Below are 21133 nucleotides of genomic sequence, written 5' to 3'. Positions count from 1 at the left end.
TCATATGCACACTTCTTTAATCTAGGTTAGGTTAGGTTAGGTAGCAGCCCGATGTATCAGGCTCACTTAGACTATTCAGTCCATAGTGATACCACATTGGTGAATTTCTCTCTTATCACTGAGTGCTGCCCGATTCCATGTTAAGCTCAATGACAAGGGACCTCCTTTTTATAGCCGATTCCGAACGGCGTTCCACATTGCAGTGAAACCACTTAGAGAAGTTTTGAAACCCTCAGAAATGTCACCAGCATTACTGAGGTGGGATAATCCACCGCTGAAAAACTTTTTGGTGTTCGGTCCAAACAGGAATCGAACCCACGACCTTGTGAATGCAAGGCGGGCATGCTAACCATTGCACCACGGTGGCTCACAATCTAAGAGAACTTTGATAAACCCTTATGCCGTAAGTTTATAAGTAACCGAAAGTTAAGAATAAAACTAATTTTGCACAATTTAAAGCAACACGTGTTTCTTCATTCGGGTTTGTGATTTCGTTGGAGCAAGTCGCGGTGTTTGTTTTTTTTTTTAAGTAGCTGAAGTGCCATATAAGCGGTAAGTATATATTTTTTGACGAATATTATACTATATTGAATTACATTATAATAATAATTTTACTTATTTATTTAACGGCAACTTCTACCATGAAAGCCAATGTTCTGTTCAATATGTGGAAATCAGACGTCCAATACGAAATCAGTTCCTATGAAGAAGGTGATTTATTTTTATAGTACAGTTTTATATAGTACAAAATAAAATAAAAAGAATTCTGCACAAATTTTGGGTTTCTTATTTATATATGAAATTTTGAGTAGGTCCTATATAAGGTATGTAAACAAGGCCTTCTAAATAGCCTTCATAAAAAGGCATTAAATTGGCATTATTTTAAACTCCTATTAAGAGGCCGTGGTGCAATGGTTAGCATGCCCGCCTTGCATTCCTGCTTCGACCGAACACCAAAAGTTTTTCAGCGGTGGATTATCCTATCTCAGTAACGCTGGTGACATTTCTGAGGCTTACAAAGCTTCTCTAAGTGGTTTCACTGCAATGTGGAACGCCGTTCGGACTCGGCTATAAAAAGGAGGTCCCTTGTCATTGAGCTTAACATAGAATCGGGCAGCACTCAGTGATAAGAGAGAAGTTCACCAATGTGGTATCACAATGGACTGAATAGTCTAAGTGAGCCTGATACATCGGGCTGCCTAACCTATTAAGAGACCTCTATTTATATATGCTTCATAAAGCCTTTTGATGTATACATTATAAAAGGCCTTATTTTATCACACATTATAAAGAACTTATTTGAGGCAATTCCTAAAAGCCCTTAAAATAATGACCTTATATTAGAAATTATGCTATAAGTTGAAGTCGGAGCCCTTGGTGGGCTATGACACCCTGTGTAAAAAATCAATTAATATGTAATGGGAAATCAATGCCTTGTGTTTGGAAATAAATGCATTTTAAAATGCCTTATGAAGAGCGATTTCCGCCACTGGGTAATTAATGTATCACCCTACATTTATATCAATTGCACACGTCTGTTTTAAAAAGCGGCTATAACAATTTCGAAATGTCTTTCAACACATCGGCTATGTAATAACAATGTAATGTTCTTATCTTTTGAATGTGAGTGGGTGAATGGGAATTGTATCACGGTAATCAACATCACACATGCTGGGTTAACTAAATGACTTAACAGGGAGCCATGGTTGGTAATTTTTGGAAGTTGAAAATATTGAGGGCTATGTTTGCAAAAAACACAAAAACACAGAAGAGATATGGGCTTAATTGGCTTTTGAGTACATAGCCTGGTTAATCTAAATTGGGTTAAATATGAACAATTATTGACAATATACCGAGCAATACACAACAATTATCGGCTAAGATTAGGATTTCGGTGATATGCCCGTCGGAAGCTCTAGACAAATTACTTAAAGACTCTAGCCAATTAGTGTTCAAACGTCAGTATCGCATAAAAGATCAAGTGAAATAGAGTACTACGGTGGCAGTGGTGATATATGAATAAGTGAAAGTGTCCCATAGCAATGATAAGTGTAAAACCATTGGTCATTGTCACAGCCGTACTGGTCCATATGGCCAGTGGAGCTTATGTGGCCCCACAGAAAATTCGTTATGACAATTACAAGGTCTATGAGACACTAATTGAAAATATCGATCAATATAATCAAGTTCAGGTTTTGGGTGATGAATTAACGGTAACGGTCTCCATCGATCTGTAATGCATTACATAACTAATTATGTCCATTTTTATCGAAATTTGCAGCTTGACTTTTGGAATGATATTCATGAATTTGGTGAAAATTTCGATATTATGGTAAAACCCGAACATCAACCAATGTTCGAAGAACGTTTGAAGGAATACAATATTTCGTTCAAAGTGAAAATTGAAAATGTCCAAAGGTTAGTTCAATATTTTACCATATCAGTTATTTTATAATTTATGTGAATAAACAGAGGTCAACGGTTTTCATATTTGGATTGAGGCATATCAGAATCAGCTTTGCCAGAATTGTTTCAAAACAAACCGCTAGAGATTACCAAAAACATATACCCTTCACCTCCGTGTAGATTATTTTTTTTTGATACCATGTCAAATCCATCAATTTTTTTGGAGTTGTATATAATGCTGTATCTTTCCATACGCAAACATTTAAATCTGAAACGATTTGGAAAAAATTGTTTAGACTTTTACAAAATTATCGGGCGAAAGATATATTTAGAAGCTATATATGAATCTGAACCGATTTCAACCAAAATTGACATGCATTGCTAGAATGAATATTCATTCTATTCTCTGTGCCAAATTTCACGTAAATCAGAGTGAAACTTTGGCCTCTGTGGTCATATGAGTGTAAATCGGGCGAAAAATGTATATGGGAGCTATATCGAAATCTGAAGCGATTTCAACCCAATTCGGTAGGCATATTTGAACGTCACTTCTACCCTCTGTGCAAAATTTCACGTAACTCGTATGAGTGGAAATCAGGTGAAAGTTATATATGGGAGCTATATAGAAATCTGAAGGGATTATTTTTCGTACTTGACGGTACCATCAATTGTTCTCCATGTGCAAAATTTGAAATAAATTATGGCAAAACTCTGGCTTTTGAGGCCATATAAGTGCATAGAAGACGAAATATATATAGGGAAGCTATATCTAAAGGTGGATATTAAATTCGAGTTTAGCCGCTAAAATCGCTAAAGTGAAAACTAAATCAATAAAAAAGGCATAAAATTATACATATCCTTCTTGGCGTTACATACAAATGTACAAACTTATTATATGCTCTACCATAGTAGTGGTGAATAGTATAAAAAATTAATAAAAGTTTGCGATGGAAATCAATTACATTTTTAATTAAATATAAAGTCCCGAAAAAATTCACTTAAGTTTTTAACCCAGAATAATACTCCGAAAATATAAAGACGAACATGTTAAATGGATGCAAAATCATATTTATGATGGTTTATACCTTAGAGTATTGCTGCCTTGTACCAAATTTCATAAAAATCATAAGAAACTAATATCCGATATTGGTGATATACTCGTACTGAAAAACTAATTTTATGTCTGACGGTCCAATTATAATGGAAAATTTTCATTAAATATCCTTTGCGTTTCAGTCTTATCAATAACGAGCAACCAAAACAGAAATCCTATGGCTTCGATTGGTATAATTTCCATACTTTAGATGAAATCAATCAATGGATTGATGATATCGGACGATATTATCCTGGTATCGTGACACCTTTTGACATTGGCTATTCATACGAAGGACGTTTGATAAAGGGCATTAAGATATCACATAAACCTGGTAATAAGGCTGTTTTCATTGAGTCGAACATACATGCTCGAGAATGGATTACATCGGCCACAATCACTTACATCATCGATGAATTGTTAGCATCCCGTAATCCGGGTGTACGTAAAATGGCCGAAAGTGTTGATTGGTGGATAATACCGGTATTGAATGTTGATGGATTTGTTTATTCGCATGAAGTGGTAAGTTACAAAAAATTTAGTAGTTAATATACATAAAAAAAAACTTGAAAAGTTAACAGTTAAAATTAACTATTAATTAACTACGTTTAGGCAAAAAACAAAATATTTTCGATTAGTTATTTTTTTCAATTTTTTAAAGAAATTTTCCCCAGCCCAATTAAATTTTCGTTATTTTAAATAACATATTTGTTAAAAATTTTATAAACTAAACGTGAGTATAAGTTTCAAAGACAAATAGGTTCGATGCTAACTAAAGCAGGAAAAGTTTTTTTCCAAACTTATCAAAAATAATAAGAATGAATTATGGCATGGTTAATACAGTAATGATTTGGTACCAATGATTTTTCTCTATTTATACCCTTCACCACTACTGTGGTACAGGGTATAATAAGTTTGTGCATTTGTTTATAAAGCCGAGAAGGAAAAGTCTGAGACTCATCGTTTAGTATACCGATTGTTTTAGAATTAAATTCGGAGTCGATTTAGCGATGTCCGTTTCTCTGTCTGTCTGTCCGTCCGTCTGTCTGTTCATGTATTTTTGTGTGCAAAGTATAGGTCGCAGTTTAAGTCCTATCGTCCTCAAATTTGGCATAGGGTCCTTTTTCGGCTCAATTGATTTTGGAAAAATTGGGTTCAAATTTAGATATAGCTGTCATATATATTTATAACCGATCTGGTCATAAATGACGTATTTACGAGTATCAACCAATTATCTTCCAATTTCGTATAATCGAATATTTTGTAAATTTTGCAGAATGTCAGTCAAATCGGTTCAGATTCAGATATAGCTCCCATATATATCTTTCGTCCGATTTAGACTCATATGACCACAGAGCCCAAAGTTTATTACCGATTTTCGTGAAATTTTGCATAGAGAGCAGTATTGATATTCTACCAATGCTTGCTAAATTTGATTTAAGTCGATTCAGATTTAGATATAGCTCCCATATATATCATTCGTCCGATTTGCACTTATATGGACTCAAAAGCCAGATTTTTGCCCTGACTTGCTTCAAATTTTGCACCAGGAGTATGTTTAATAGTATCGGTAGGTTAGGTTAGGTTAAAGTGGCAGCCCGATTAAGATTCAGGCTCACTTAGACTATTCAGTCCATTGTGATACCACATTAACTAAAAGTACCTATTACATATGGGCACTTCTAGTTTTAACCGCTGAACCTTCTTGATAATTTTTCTTTGTTGAACCAACCAGATTGTTCCAAAAACATTAGCAGACTGCTTAAGTTAACGTTTTCCAGATCCGCCAGTAATCTGAAGCTATATGCTCCTAAAAGTTGCTTGCGCTTTACACAAAATGCAGGACACTCACACAAGAGGTGTTTAATTGATTCCTTTTCCTCCGCATCATGACAGCTCATACAATAGTCATTATACTTCGCGCCTATAGTTTTTGCAAAATCGCCTATCAGGAGTGATAACTGGCGTCTCGAGAACACTAGCATATTTAGTGTGCGGTTTAAGTTTAAATGGGGCCATATTTGCTTGGTGTCGTTACAGCCCTTGCAATTCGCCCATCGAACATTTGCCATCATAACAGCATTCTCACGCAGCATGAGCTTGCAGGTAGCCAGGGGCATACCAACAGATTCTAGTTCCCCTGGAATATGTAAGGTAGTTCCTAGCCTTGCCAACTCATCCGCTTCGCAGTTCCCCGGTATGTTCCTATGGCCAGGTACCCATATTAGGTGAATATTGTACTGCTCAGGCATCTCGTTGAGAGATTTGCGGCAGTCTATGGCCGTTTTCGAGTTAAGGAACACAGATTCCAAGGATTTTATTGCAGGTTGACTGTCTGAGTATATATTAATGCTAATATTTGTTGGAACATTACTTCTCAGCCAATTCACCACCTCTCTTATTGCCAATATTTCAGCCTGAAAAACACTACAGTGATTAGGTAATCTTTTCGCTGTTCGAATTTCCAGATCTTTAGAATATACTCCGAACCCCACTTGTCCATTCAATTTGGAGCCATCAGTATAGAAATCTATATATCTTTTATTCCCCGGGGTCTGTGTACACCACGCCTCACTGTTGGGAATTAGAGTTTCAAACTTTTGGTCGAAAATTGATTTTGCCAGGGTGTAATCCACTACGTTAGGCACATCTGGCATTACTTTGAGGACCGAACTATGACCGTACATTTTTTCCGACTACAGCGATAGCTTGCGCAACCGCACAGCCGTTGTTGCAGCTGACTGTTTGGCCAAAATGTCTAAAGGCAATAGATGTAGCATGACATTAAGGGGGTCTGTTCCTGTCTTACTAAATGCGCCTGAGATACATAAGCTCGCCATACGCTGAACTTTATCTAAACAAGTCGGTTTCTGAAGTGCCGGCCACCAGACTACAACACCATATAGCATTATAGGTCTTACTACTGCCGTGTATAGCCAATGCACAATTTTTGGTTTTAGTCCCCACTTTTTCCCTATTGCCTTTTTGCACGAGTACAAAGCTACCGTGGCTTTTCTCGCCCTCTCTTCAATATTAAGCCTAGGTTAGGTTAGGTTAGGTGGCAGCCCGATGTATCAGGCTCACTTAGACTATTCAGTCCATTGTGATACCACATTGGTGAACTTCTCTCTTATCACTGAGTGCTGCCCGATTCCATGTTAAGCTCAATGACAAGGGACCTCCTTTTTATAGCCGAGTCCGAACGGCGTTCCACATTACAGTGAAACCACTTAGATAAGCGTTGAAACCCTCAGAAATGTCACCAGCATTACTGAGGTGGGATAATCCACCGCTGAAAAACTTTTTGGTGTTCGGTCGAAGCAGGAATCGAACCCACGACCTTGTGTATGCAAGGCGGGCATGCTAACCATTGCACCACGGTGGCTCCCAATATTAAGCCTAAAATTCAGCTTCCTGTCCAAAATAACGCCAAGGTATTTTGCACACTCACCAAAGGGAATTTCAGTACCCCCTAAGGAAATGGGCGTAACCGTGGGAGTTTTGCGATCTTTGCAGTACATGACTAGTTCTGTCTTTGCTGGATTTACACCAAGACCATTATCTTTCGCCCATTTCTCAGTCATCCGGAGAGCTCTCTGTATAATATCTCTGATTGTGAATGGGAATTTTCCCCTGACTGCTAGCGCCACATCATCTGCGTATGCCACCACTTTTATCCTTTCTTTTTCTAGGGAAACCAGAAGGTTGTTTATAGCAACATTCCAAAGAAGAAGTGATAGAACTCCTCCTTGGGGAATGCCTCTGTTCACATACCTTTGTATGTTTGCTTGCCCTAGTGTGGCTGAAATACGTCTCTTTGTTAGAAGTTCGTCTAACAGCCTAAGTATACCTGGATCAACATTCAAAGTTGTCAGTCCATTTAATATCGAGCTCGGAGGGACATTATTGAACGCCCCTTCGATGTCTAGAAACGCCACGATTGTGTATTCTTTGACAGATAGTGAGCTTTCAATAAAGCTGACTAGTTCATGCAATGCGGTCTCAGTAGACCTGCCCTTCGAGTATGCATGCTGTCGTTTCGTATCGGTAAGTGTACCAAATTTGGTTGAAATCGGTTCAGATTTAGATATAGCTTCCATATATCTTTCATCCGATTAGAACTTATATGTCCTCAAATGCCAGAGTTTTGCCTGATTTGCTTTAAATTTTGCACAAGAGCTACATATTATAGTATCGTTAATTGTGCCAAATTTGGTTGAAATCGGTTCAGATTTAGATATAGCTCCCATATATATCTTTCGCCCGATTTACACTCATATGACCACGGAGGCCACAATTATACTCATGAAATTTTGCAGTGGTTACAGAATTATTATGTTATTCTAACTTTATGTTATTCTACATGGCAAATTTGGTCAAAATCGGTTCAGATTTAGATACAGCTTCCATGTATGTGTACGCCAGAGTTGGGGAAATAGGGTAGAATTTTTCATATCCCATTTTTAATGGCATTTTTATCCAATTGACTTGACTTTATAGTTTCTACAGAGAATATATTTAATTCGCTATTTAAGTGTGTCAAGTGTGATCTAACTTGGTTCAGATTAAAATAAATCCTCAATATAGTTGTACTTCCGGTTTATACAAATATGGCCAAAATTCTGTGATGATTTCCCAATATCGTAATCATATCCTACACACTGTAATGTCAGACTTTCCACAGAATGGTTGAGTTTTAAATAAGGCTCCGACTTGTGTAAATATCGCCCGACTTGGCCAAATAATATGTCATAACCCACAATAGACCACATATCTTCACATCGGTTAAGATGTAGATATTTGAATGTGGGAATATAAACCTTCATAATAACTCCAAACAAATTTGAAGGAGTTGAGATGGTAACACAAATTTTGGTGTACATAGTGGTGAAGGGTATAATATAGTCCGCCCCGCCCGACTTTAGACTTTACTTACTTGTTTTCAGTTCATTTTGTTTCTACGACAATTTCTAAAGTGGTATCTAAAAATTAAAAAATGTTATTTAAAGGCACAACTTTAAAAGCACTTCCAAAAATATTCTCCCAAAGAGATTCTTTAGCTACACAGGAAGTTATTTTAATTCAATTTTGTATAACTCGCTTTTTTCATATGTTATTTTTAATGGGAACTTTTAACTGTTTTTGTTTCAAATAGGTTAAAAACAGAGTAAGAATTAATAATATGTAAAAATTATTTAAATTTTGCCGAAAGAAATGCTAAATCCTTGCATAAAAATTGCATGCTTTTGAAAATATTAGAGGTCAAACGTTTCAGACAAGCGTTAGAATACATTAAAAATCATAAAAATCATGAAAATTGTTTATATGGCAAAATTTTACAAAGTTTTTTAATTCACATCCAAAACACTGAATTCGGATCACACCTTAAGAAGTGATGCAAATTCAGTGCAACGGCTGTCGAAATGGTGGACATCCTTCCTATGGTAAATTCATCGCTTCTGCGTCAATTTTGCACCACTTCCGGATTCAAAACGAACATTTTCACTACTTCTTTGGCGACGCTTTTTTGCCGGGAACATATTGTGAAAATCTCAAAAAAGTGGAAAACAAATTAGCTCAATTTTTGCAAGAGGTAAACTCAAAACAAGTTTACTTGGATTCCTTTAAGGAATTTGGTATTGATTCCGAGCTAAAGATGCGGCTTCTTTAAAATAAGGAAATTATTTTGCGACCTATCTCGCTTTAAATCTAGGATCTATAAAATTAAAATTTAATTAAATCTCATTTATCGAATTTCCAATCCATTTTTGCGGTATATTAATAAATCTATTCACATACAAACAAATGCCAGTTTAAAATTCCAAATTATGATGGATACTTCGAAGTAAAAAATATTTTCTTAATTCCAAAAAAAAAAAACCTTAGACCAAAGATGCTAAATCCTCAAAATAAGCCCTAGCCTATATTTGAAACGTTTTTATATTAAATCTAAAGATTCAATATTTCAGTTAATTTAAAGACGATTTCTTTAAATCAAAAACGTGTTTCTTTACTTTAAGGAAAATTTGCTTAGTTTAAAGACATGCAAATTGAACAAAGGCACGCAAATTTTCAAAATGTGTGTCCTAAATTTAATGAAAACAATTTTTGAAGCAAAGATTATAAACTTTTTATACCCTTCACCATAGGATGGGGGTATATTAACTTTGTCATTCCGTTTGTAACACATCGGAATATTGCTCTAAGACCCCATAAAGTATATATATTCTGGGTCGTGGTGAAATTCTGAGTCGATCTGAGCATGTCCGTCCGTCCGTCCGTCTGTTGAAATCACGCTAACCTCCGAACGAAACAAGCTATCGACTTGAAACTTGGCACAAGTAGTTGTTATTGATGTAGGTCGGATGGTATTGCAAATGGGCCATATCGGTCCACTTTTACGTATAGCCCCCATATAAACGGACCCCCAAATTTGGCTTGCGATTGCTCTAAAAGAAGCAAATTTCATCCCATCCGGCTGAAATTTGGTACATGGTGTTAGTATATGGTCTCTAACAACCATGCAAAAATTGGTCCATATCGGTCCATAATTATATATAGCCCCCATATAAACCGATCCCCCGATTTGGCTTGCGGAGTCTCTAAGAGAAGTAAATTTCATCCGATCCGGTTGAAATTTGGTACGTGGTGTTACAATGTGGTCTCTAACAAACACGCAAGAATTGGTCCATATCGGTCCATAATTATATATAGCCCCCATATAAACCGTTCCCCAGATTTGATCTCCGGTCCATATCGGTCTATAGTTATATATAGCCGATCCCCAATCACACAAAAATTGGTCCATATCGGTTCATAATCATGGTTGCCACTCGAGCCAAAAATAATCTAGCAAAATTTTATTTTTATAGAAAACATTGCCAAAATGTTATTTGTATAGAAAATTTTGTCAAAATAGAAAATTTTGACAAAATTTTATTTCTATAGAAAATTTTGTCAAAATTTTATTTCTATAGAAAATTTTGTCAAAATTTTATTTCTATAGAAAATTTTTTTCAAATTTTATTTCTATAGAAAATTTGATCAAAATTGTACTTCTATAGGAAATGTTGTCAAAATTTTATTTTGTCAAAATTTTATTTCTATAGAAAATTTTGACAATATTTTATTTCTATAGAAAATTTTGTCAAAATTTTATTTCTATAGAAATTTGTTTCCAAATTTTTTTTCTATAGAAAATTTTGTCAAAAATTTTACTTCTATAGAAAATGTTGTCAAAATTTTATTTTGTCAAAATTTTATTTCTATAGAAGCTTTAAACTTAATTATATACGTATTTAATCGGCCTTTTTTAGGGTACATAAGCTTCGGCCTGGCCGAACTTACGGCCGTATATACTTGTTTTTAATTAAAATTTCATTATTTTAAATTTTACTCTTTTTTCTGTGTAGGTAACATACTACACTGAAAAAATATTGTTGTGAAGCCAAAGATTTTATGTCCTTAAAATACGAATGCGATGAATTTGTTTATTCGTATGCTTAGCATAAATGACGCATTTCTCTAATATAACGTCTTTTTCCTACTTCAAAAGTCGATAAACCTTTCAATGAAGTCACTTCGTTCTTATATTTAAGTGATTCGACTTCAAAATCGGTATCATAACATAAACGAACATTTTGTTGCCTAAGGTCAACTAGACTTTAATAATTCAGAAAAATTCTTCAAAATATTGACTGCAAAAATAGGAGATGTTTTTCAACATTTCTACTAATTTCTACTTGAAGTCGAGTCGGAATTTAAAACTTGTATTTGTAGTTGGCCGAATCTTATGTACCATCCACCATGGATTGCGTAGAAACTTCTACGAAAGACTGTCAGCCACAATCGAATTACTTGCGTTGTGGTATCTTAAATCGTTTTCTAAATTGTGAGTTAGTCCACACGTGGTATATATTAGACAAAAAGGTATATAAGTCTACAAATAATTACGAATCGATATGGACTTTTGCACGGTACGTATGGAGCCAGAATTAAAATATGGGGGTCGCTTATATGGGGGCTATATACAATTATGAACTTGATATGGACCAATTTTTGTGTGATTGGGGATCGATTTATCTGAGGGCTATATATAACTATAGACCGATATGGACCTAGTTAGGCATGGTTGTTAATGGCCACATACTAGCACAATGTACCAAATTTCAACTGACTCGGATGAAATTTGCTCCTCTAAGAGGCTCCAAAACCAAATCTCGGGATCGGTTTATATGATTATGGACTGATATGGACCACTTTTGGCATGGTTGTTATATATCATATACTACCACCACGTACCAAATTTCAACCAGATCGGATGAATTTTGCTTTGCTTTGATCGGAGGTCAAATCTGGGGATCGGCTTATATGGGGGCTATATATAATTATGGACTGATATGAACCAATTCCTGCATGGTTGTTGGATACCATATACTAATATCACGTACCAAATTTCAACCGAATCGGATGAATTTTGCTCTTCCAAGTGGCTCCGGAGGTCAAATCTGGGGATCGGTTTATATGGGGCCTGTATATAATTATGAACCGATTTCGACCAATTTCTGCATGGGTGTTTGAGGCCATATATTAATATCATGTACCTAATTTCAGCCGGATCGGATGAAATTGGCTTTTCTTAGAGGCTCCGCAAGCCAAATCGGGGGATCGGTTTATATGGGGGCTATATGTAATTATGGACCGATGTGGACCAATGTTTGCATGGTTGTTAGAGACCATATACTAACACTACACCTAGAAAAAATGTCTTCGAAAGTAAAGTACAAAAATGCTCATTAATTTAGTTAAAATAATAAAATTTACTTGCTTCAGTAAACAAAATCCTAAACTGAAAGCAATTAGGAATAGTTCATTAACTAGAATAATGCATGGAATTTTACTAATACTGTTTTCTTCGCTGGGTATAAGAATTTACTACTGAACATGAAAATTTTATTCACTGATGACATAGCATTCGTAAAAATAAACAAAAACCGTACTAAAACCAAGTTTCCTCAAATTTAGTAAAATTTCTTATAAAATTATAATTCTGACTTCCTTAATTATAGAAAGCTTATCATACATACGAATAACACTTGGCATAGAAATATTTTTTAGTTCATTCGTACTAAGAAGTATTCAATCCTTTCAAAACTTAAGGAAACATACTTGTTAGAAAATAGGAAATTTTCCTATATCTCTTTTGTCTACCTGTAATCGATACCTGTCATCGGTGTAATCGATATGTTTGCGCGTGGGTTGTTTTTAGTTGGAATCGCGTTGTTATGGTATACGTATACGATTGTTAAAAAATAATATAGTAAAATAATATAATAAATAAAAAATAAAATATATAAAATATGTGTTATTTTAAATTAGTTTCGTTTTTTTTTGAAAATTATTAAACATAAATAACAAACAATAAGTCTATCAATGTTCGTGATGATGTACAAAGAAAGAAAACACCAACAGAATAAAAACCCCTTCATTCATCAGGTAACATTCATTCGTGAAAAAATTGGTTTATGATTTTTTATATTTGTAGGCATTGAAATTGTCAAATGGGGACAAAATCGTTACGCAGCAACTTATTAAAAGCGAAATTGCGTTTTACAGTTGATAACATTACATGGAAATTGGAAATAGTGGAATAATAAACTAATATTTCGATGCTGTTGATTCTTAATAAATGTATTTAATATATTAATAAAACATGTCTTTTATTGAAAAAAATTGTCTATATAAATAAATAAAATTGTATTTAAAAACGAAGATAAGCAGTTCTAATTTTGAAGTAAAAGGTTTACAACTAATACGTAAGATTTGTTCAAATTAATGAAAAAAGTTCAAGAAAATCATTCCATATATGAATTCAATTCAGTTAAATTTTTTCATTCTGTATTATAGTGGTACATAAATATAGGAAAATGTTAACTAATATATGGAATGCATTCTACCTAATTTTTATGAAAATCACATCGTTCAAACAAATAAAAATGTCTTTGGCGCTATACGAAGTTCAACTTTCTTCACAATGAGTTCATTTTAACTTAAAGAAGGGGTCACTTTTTTCTGGGTGTATGTACCAAATTTCAGGCGGATCGGATGAATTTGGGGGTCCGTTTATATGGAGGCTATACGTAAAAGTGGACCGATATGGCCCATTTGCAATACCATCCGACCTACAGCAATAACAACTACTTGTGCCAAGTTTCAAGTCGATAGCTTGTTTCGTTCGGAAGTTGGCGTGATTTCAACAGACGGACGGACATGCACAGATCGACTCAGAATTTCACCACGACCCACAATATATACTTTATGGGGTCTTAGAGCAACATTTCGATGTGTTACAAACGGAATGACAAAGTTAATATACCCCCATTCTATGGTGGAGGTATAAATAAATTCAAATTTGTGTCTTAGTACCAAGTAAGCAAAACTCAAATTTGAAAGAAATTGAAATTTAAAAGAACATTGTGTCTTAAATTTGTCCTTACTTTAATTCTGGACTGGGGAAAATTTCTCAATAAATTTAAAAAATAAACTGAACCAATGTATTTATACCCTTCACCACTACTGTGGTACAGGGTATAATAAGTTTGTGCATTTGTATGTAACGCCAAGAAGGAGTAATCATTATTTTTTTAGTATACGGATCGGCTTAGAATTAAACTCTGAGTGGATTTAGCGATGTCCGTCTGCCTGTCCGTCTGTCTGTCTGTTGATGTATTTTTGTGTGCAAAGTACAGCTCGCAGTTTTAGTCCGATTGTCCTAAAATTTGGTATAGGGTCCTGTTTCGGCTCAAAGACGATCCCTATTAATTTTGGAAAAAATCGGTTCAGATTTAGATATAGCTGCCATATATATTTTTCACCGATCTGGCTTGTATATCAACCGATCTTCCTCAAATTCCGTACATCCGAATATTTTATGAGTCTCGAAAAACTTGCAAAATATCAGCCAAATCGGTTCAGATTTAGATATAGCTTTCGCCAAATTTACACTCAATTGCCCACAGAGGCCAATGTTTTGCTCCGATTTAGTTGAAATTTTGCACAGGGAGTAGAATTAGCATTGTAACTATGCGTGCCAAATCTGGTTGAAATCGGTTCAGATTTGGATATATCTCCCATATATATAGCTTTCGCCCGATTTACACTCATATGACAACAGAGGCCAATTTTTAACTCCGATTTAGTTGAAATTTTGCACAGGGAGTAGAATTAGCATTGTAGATATGCGTGCCAAATTTGGTTCAGATTTAGATTTACCTCCCATATATATGTTTTTTTCTGATTTCGACAAAAATGGTCAAAATACCAATATTTGCCTTGTTAAATCGCCACTGCTTAGTCGAAAAGTTGTAAAATTACTCTAATTTTCCTAAAATTCTAATACATATATATCGAGCGATAAATCATAAATAAACTTTTGCGAAGTTTCCTTAAAATTGCTTCAGATTTAAATGCTTCCCATATTTTTTTTACTAATGACATAAATTTTGAGTCTATAGATTTTTTAGAAGTCTATCAAATTCGGTCCAGATCGAGTGATATTTAAATGTATGTATTTGGAACAAACCTTTATATCGTCAAACCAACACGTTTGACGAATGTGATATGGTATCGAAAATTTAGATCTACTAAGTGGTGCAGGGTATAATATAGTCGGCCCCGCCCGACTTTAGACTTTCCTTACTTGTTTTTTGATAAAAACATACGTTAATTTTAGGATTAGTTTCAGTTCATTTTTTAATTTTTACCCTTCGACCGTGGTGAGGCATCAAAACGAAATTTTTAATTTCATTATCATGTTTTATTTTTTGTTTAAGTATTTTTATTCTTATTTGTGATATTTAACTGTCTGTCTGCAAAAATGACCAAATAGCAGATTTTCGAAGACTTGTCCAGTAATGTTTGTAGAGCAACTTCCAAATTTATTTGCTGGGTAGTTTATCGCGTTTTAACATCCTTAACCACTACTGTGGTACAGGGTGTAAAAAAGCGTGAAATACTTTATATATTATTAATTTATATTGTCTTATTCTTCCATAGAATCGCATGTGGCGCAAATCAAGATTACCCTCAGATCCTACAGGAAAATGCATTGGCACTGATTTGAATCGCAACTTTGACTATTTATGGATGTGTAAGTGGTGCTCAGTTATCTTCAGGATTACTTGATTTAATCATTGATCTCTTTTTGGGAATTTTTAGTGACTGGCGCTTCGGATGATCCTTGTTCGGAGACATATGCTGGTCCCTATGCCGAATCGGATAAAGAAATCAAACAAATGTTGCAGTTCATTAATAACACCATACCAGAGGATTCTATTCGAATTTACATTTCCTTACATTCCTATGGCCAATATGTTTTATCACCTTGGGGTCATACTGCAACGGAATTTCCGGAACACTATGAGGAAATGATGTATGTGGCCAAGGGTTATGCCGATGCCTTGAATCAAAGATATGGAACCGTATATACGTATGGTTCTAGTGCCACCACATTGTGTAAGTTTTGGGGTTTTAATTATTGAACTATTGACACAAAATTAATTTCGTCCTTTAATTTACTTCAGATGAAGTATCTGGATCCGGAAAAGAATGGGCTTATGGCGTTAAGGGTATTCCCATTCCCTATACCATTGAATTGCGTGACAAGGGAGAATATGGCTTCATATTACCTCCTGAAATGATTATACCTGTGGCCAAGGAAACCCTAGATGGATTTGTTGGCTTAATAAATGCCGCCAAGGAAATAGAGATTATTTAGATGGTGACAATATTGTTGAAATGTTGATAAAACGAAAACTCAATAACATTTGAAATTTAAAGCTAGCTAAAATAGTATTATACCCTCCACAATAGGATAGTGGGAATATTAAATTTGTCATTCCGTTTGTAACACATCGAAATATTTCTCTAAGGCCCCATAAAATATATATAAAGGGTGATACGGTCAAAATTTGGTCACAATAAACTTGACGTATTTCTTTCACTTTTGCATTTAAAAAACCTAAACACCCCTCATTTTGAAGGTGTATGTGTGTAGAATGTTGCTGCTATTTTGATTTTGGAATTCACTCTTCAGTTGTCAAAATGCCGTCCAAGCAAGAAGAGCAGCGTATCAAAATTTTGCTCGCGCATCGCGAAAATCCGAGCTACTCGCACACAAAGCTGGCAAAATCGCTAAAAGTTGCCAAATCAACCGTTACAAATGTAATTAAAGTGTTTGGGGAACGTTTGTCGACAGCCAGGAAGACTGGATCGTGGAGAAATCGAAAACCGGAAGCCGCTGAGACGACAAAGAGAGTTGCCGGTAGTTTCAAGCAAAACCATAACCTCTCTCTCCGAGATGCCGCAAATAAGCTGGGAGTATCGTATACAACCGTTCATCGAGCCAAAAAACGAGTCGGACTATCGACTTACAAGAAGGTAGTGACTCCAAATCGCGATGATAAACAAAATACGACGGCCAAAGCGCGATCCCGGAGGCTGTACACGACGATGCTGACGAAGTTTGACTGCGTGGTAATGGACGACGAAGCCAAGCACATAAAACTGTCAAAGTTCGCAAAGAAATATCTGGTTTGGCAAGCCATCTGTACCTGTGGCTTGAAAAACAGCATTTTCATAGCTTCCGGGACTGTCAACCAAGAAATTTACGTGAAAGAGTGTTTGAATAAACGTCTGCTGCCTTTCCTGAAGAAACGCGGTTGTTCCGTACTGTTTTGGCCGGATTTGGCATCTTGCCATTACGGTAAAAAGGCCATGGAGTGGTACGCCGCCAACAACGTGCAGGTGGTTCCCAAGGACAAGAACCCTCCCAACACGCCAGAGCTCCGCCCAATTGAGAAATACTGGGCTATTGTCAAGCGGATCCTAAAGAAGACCAAAAAAACTGCTAAGGACGAGCAGCAGTTCAAGGCAAACTGGCTTCCTGCGGCGAAGAAGGTGGACAAGGTGGCTGTACAAAATCTGATGCCAGGTGTCAAGCGTGAGGACCGGCAATTCAGATTTGGAAAAGCGAAAGCCTGAATTTCCCTGAATTTTATACTAATTGAACTTGAAAAAGAAATTTAATTTGATTTTTTAAATAAACGATTTCACCGATTTACACGCGTTTTCCCTTGACCAAATTTTGACCGTATCACCCTTTATATACCTTTTTGTCTAATATATACCACGTATGGACTAACTCACAATTTAGAAAACGGTGTTAAGAAGTTTTAATATACCAAAACCCAATTAATTCGATTGTGGATGACAGTCTTTCGTAGAAGTTTCTACGCAATCCATAGTGGAGGGTACATAAGATTCGGCCTGGCCGAACTTACGGCCGTATATACTTGTTATTCAGTCTGTTTGTTTCAAAATGCATCTAGACAAATTACTTAAATACTCTAGCCCATTAGTGTTCAAACATCAGAATCACATAAAAGATCGAGTGGAATAGAGTACTACGGTAGCAGTGGTGATATATGAATAAGTGAAAGTCTCCTCACAAAAAAAAAATTCACCAAAATATTTCAAATTAAAACAAAGATCATTCATAAACATTAATAGTATCAATTATTTTTTTAATTGGAACATCAATTTTTTGTGTGCTAACATATAATCGTTGTATCGCTCTTGAAGGGAACTACGAGTATGTTGAATAATAAAAACGAATTTTGACAAAAAAATGTGTTTTTCTTTGTTAGACCGGGGACTTATACCGATCGTCTTAGAATTAAATTCTGAGTCGATTTAGCCTTGTCCGTCTGTCTGTCTGTTTGTTCATGTATTTTTTGTGCGCAAAGTACAGGTCGCAGTTTAAGTTCGATCGTCCTCAAATTTGGCATAGGGTCGTTTTGTGGAACAAAGACAATCCCTATTGATTTAGGAAAAATCGATTCAGATATATTTATCCCCGATCTGGTCATAATTGTCATATATATTTATCCCCGATCTGGTCATAATTGGTGTGTTTATCAACCGATGTCCTCCAAATTCCGTATATCCGAATATTTTATGAGTCTCGAAAAACTTGCAAAATATCAGCCAAATCGGTTCAGATTTAGATATAGCTCCCATATATATCCTTCGTCCGATTTAGTCTCATATGGCAACAGAGGCCAAAGTTTACTACCGATTTTCGTGAAATTTTGCACAGATTTGAACTTATATGGCTTAAAAGCCAGAGTTTTGCACTGACTTGCTTCAAATTTCGCACAAAGGTTACGTTTAATGATAATGTTATGCTTGTCAAATTTGGTTAACATCGGTTCAGATTTACATATAACTCCCATATATATCTTTCGTCCGATATGAACTTATATGGCCTCAAAAGCCAGAGTTTTGCCGTGATTTGCTTCAAATTTTGCACAAGGGGTACGTGTAATAGTATCGTTAAGTGTGCCAAATTTGGTTAAAATCGGTTCAGATTTAGATATAGCTCTCAAATATATCTTTCGTCCAATTTGGACTTATATATGGCCTCAAAAGCCAGAGTTTTGTCCTGACTTGCTTCAAATTTTGCACAAGGAGTACGTTTAATAGTAACGGTAAGTTTGCCAAATTTTGTTGAAATCGGTTCAGATTTAGATATAGCTCCCATATATATCTTTCGCCCGATTTACACTCATATGACCAAAGCTATACTTCATTTACGTGAAATTTTGCAGAGATAGCAGAAGTATTATTCTAACTATGCATGTAGAATTTAATCAAAATCGGTTCAGATTATATATAGCTCGCATATATACGTACACGCACAGAGCAAAAATTGTTTTCGAGCGGAGAAAAATGTATGGTGGCAATAAGCATTTGAATGGTTCTCAAATGCCGCAAACATGTTCTATCATTTGAATGATAGAATTTGAGACCATTAAATGGTCGGGAAAATCATGTACCTGACCATTCAATTTTTTTACTTTTTTTGCAGGGAAAAAAAGTATTTTTATAGGTTATGTATAGACATGTCTAGAACCATTACATGGGCATAAAGACCATGTACATTGTTTTCGTGACCATTTACTTTTTTATTTTTTTTTTGCAGCGAAAAGCATTTTATAAAAACATTGAGCAGGTACACACGATTTTCATTTTGCGCGTCAGTCGTGTGTTGATTGTTTCTTGGAATGGACATAGAATACGGATTTACTGTGTTTTGTGTTAATTTATTTATTCAGAAGTGGCACGTAGTTTTATGTGAACACAAAAAAGGAAAGTGTAATTGAAAAAAAAAATGACCTGCTTTTTGTTCTGTATTTTGACATATGGTATAATTTATTTTTATTTGCAGCACGAAGTAAATATGGAATGATTACTTATTGTTGAAATTGAACCAAAGTAGAGTGTGTAAAAATATGTGATGTTTGCTTGCACGACATTATAAATACTAATAAACAATAATTTAGTCTATAAATAAATAAAAACAAATAAAAAAAGTTAAGTTAAAAAGGACGCCACTTGGGAAAAGAAAACACAAATTCTTTTCCCAGGTGGCGTCCTTTTTTCGACGATGAAAAAAGTTTTTTCATAAAGATCAAAACATTTTAGGTTGTGACCATGTTCTTTTAACTAGAAGAAAAACGTTTTGAGTGAATACCATAACATTTTAAATCGTGACCATTTTCTTTTCATTCAAACAAAATTCTTTTTATCAATATAATAACATTTTAGATGAGGTCAATTATATTTTTCTTAGAACCATGTTCACTGAGCCAACATGGTTGCTGGTGAAAATGTTACATGGTCGCCGCAAAAATAGCTCCTATCATATTATTTTGTTCTTCGAATATGATTGTGACAATCATGTTTCTTCTCTGCGTGCAGCTGGCAAACAAATTGGTGTATTAGAGGGTTAATTTCATTGATCCTAGATTTAAAGCAATATAGTTCCCCCAGACAATTTCTTTCACTCGACGAAGCCGAATCTTTGGCTCAGGATCTATATCAAAATCCTTAAGGAAATGTCAACATTTTTGGATCCAAGTAAACTTTTTCTTGAGTATAGAAATATTTCTGTTATATTCTGATTTCTTGAATTTATTTCAATAGATTTAGATTAACCCTTTACGATATATATTTTTTTTATTTTTTTGCATTTTAATATTTGGTCTCATCGTTCTTTTCGAGCCAATATTATGGGGGATCCTCTTAAAAGAAATTTAGATTTAACCACATACATAGTTAAAGTACTTGTATACATTTTTTGCAAGTTGAAGTTCATTACTTAGTAACCTCAGCCTCAATGTGCATGCACGATTTGCCCTGGAATAGAAGATAATAATAATAATAAGATAATCGTGGTATATACTCGTAATGGTAATTTTTATAAGTTAGTAATAAGTTATATTAACCCTTAACTGCACAAGAACACAGATTCCTCAAAAACAAAAAATATATTATGCAAAATGGTAAAAAAGAACATATGCATAGTACAATTTTTTTCTAATTTGCTGTTTGTTTGTTTTTTTTTACAAATAAACAATTCGATTTTAGTTTTTTTTTTACATTTAAATTGTTATATATCTAACATTTTAAATGTTTTTAAATTTTCGGACAAATTTTGTTTTCCAATTTTGGTTTCATTTTACACAGAAATACTATAAATTTTCCGTATTTTTCGAAACTGCGTTATCATGT

The 21133-nt window shown here is 34.9% G+C and overlaps 2 protein-coding genes across 2 annotated transcripts in view; one reads left to right on the top strand and one right to left on the bottom strand.

Moving 5' to 3' along the window:
• Positions 1 to 1965: 1965 nt before the first annotated feature.
• LOC142223985 (zinc carboxypeptidase) lies at positions 1966 to 16346 on the top strand. The gene is made up of 6 exons (XM_075293794.1): positions 1966 to 2213; positions 2282 to 2418; positions 3643 to 4021; positions 15554 to 15647; positions 15716 to 16012; positions 16081 to 16346. The coding sequence occupies exons 1-6, from the start codon at positions 2043 to 2045 to the stop codon at positions 16272 to 16274; spliced, it is 1272 nt and encodes a 423-aa protein (XP_075149909.1). The 5' UTR covers positions 1966 to 2042; the 3' UTR covers positions 16275 to 16346.
• Positions 16347 to 20533: 4187 nt separating this feature from the next.
• Positions 20534 to 21133, bottom strand: part of LOC142223984 (sporozoite-associated mosquito saliva protein 1-like) — a 31049-nt gene continuing 30449 nt past the window's right edge. The window contains exon 4 of the mRNA XM_075293793.1: positions 20534 to 20758. Within this exon, the coding sequence (XP_075149908.1) occupies positions 20717 to 20758 (42 nt within the window). The 3' untranslated portion in view covers positions 20534 to 20716. The remainder of the gene's footprint in view (positions 20759 to 21133) is intronic.

The sequence above is a fragment of the Haematobia irritans genome, chromosome 2, assembly GCF_050003625.1.
Source record: "Haematobia irritans isolate KBUSLIRL chromosome 2, ASM5000362v1, whole genome shotgun sequence".
In the NCBI taxonomy this organism is placed as follows: Eukaryota; Metazoa; Arthropoda; class Insecta; order Diptera; family Muscidae; genus Haematobia; species Haematobia irritans.
This window is presented reverse-complemented; position numbering and strand designations above follow the sequence as displayed.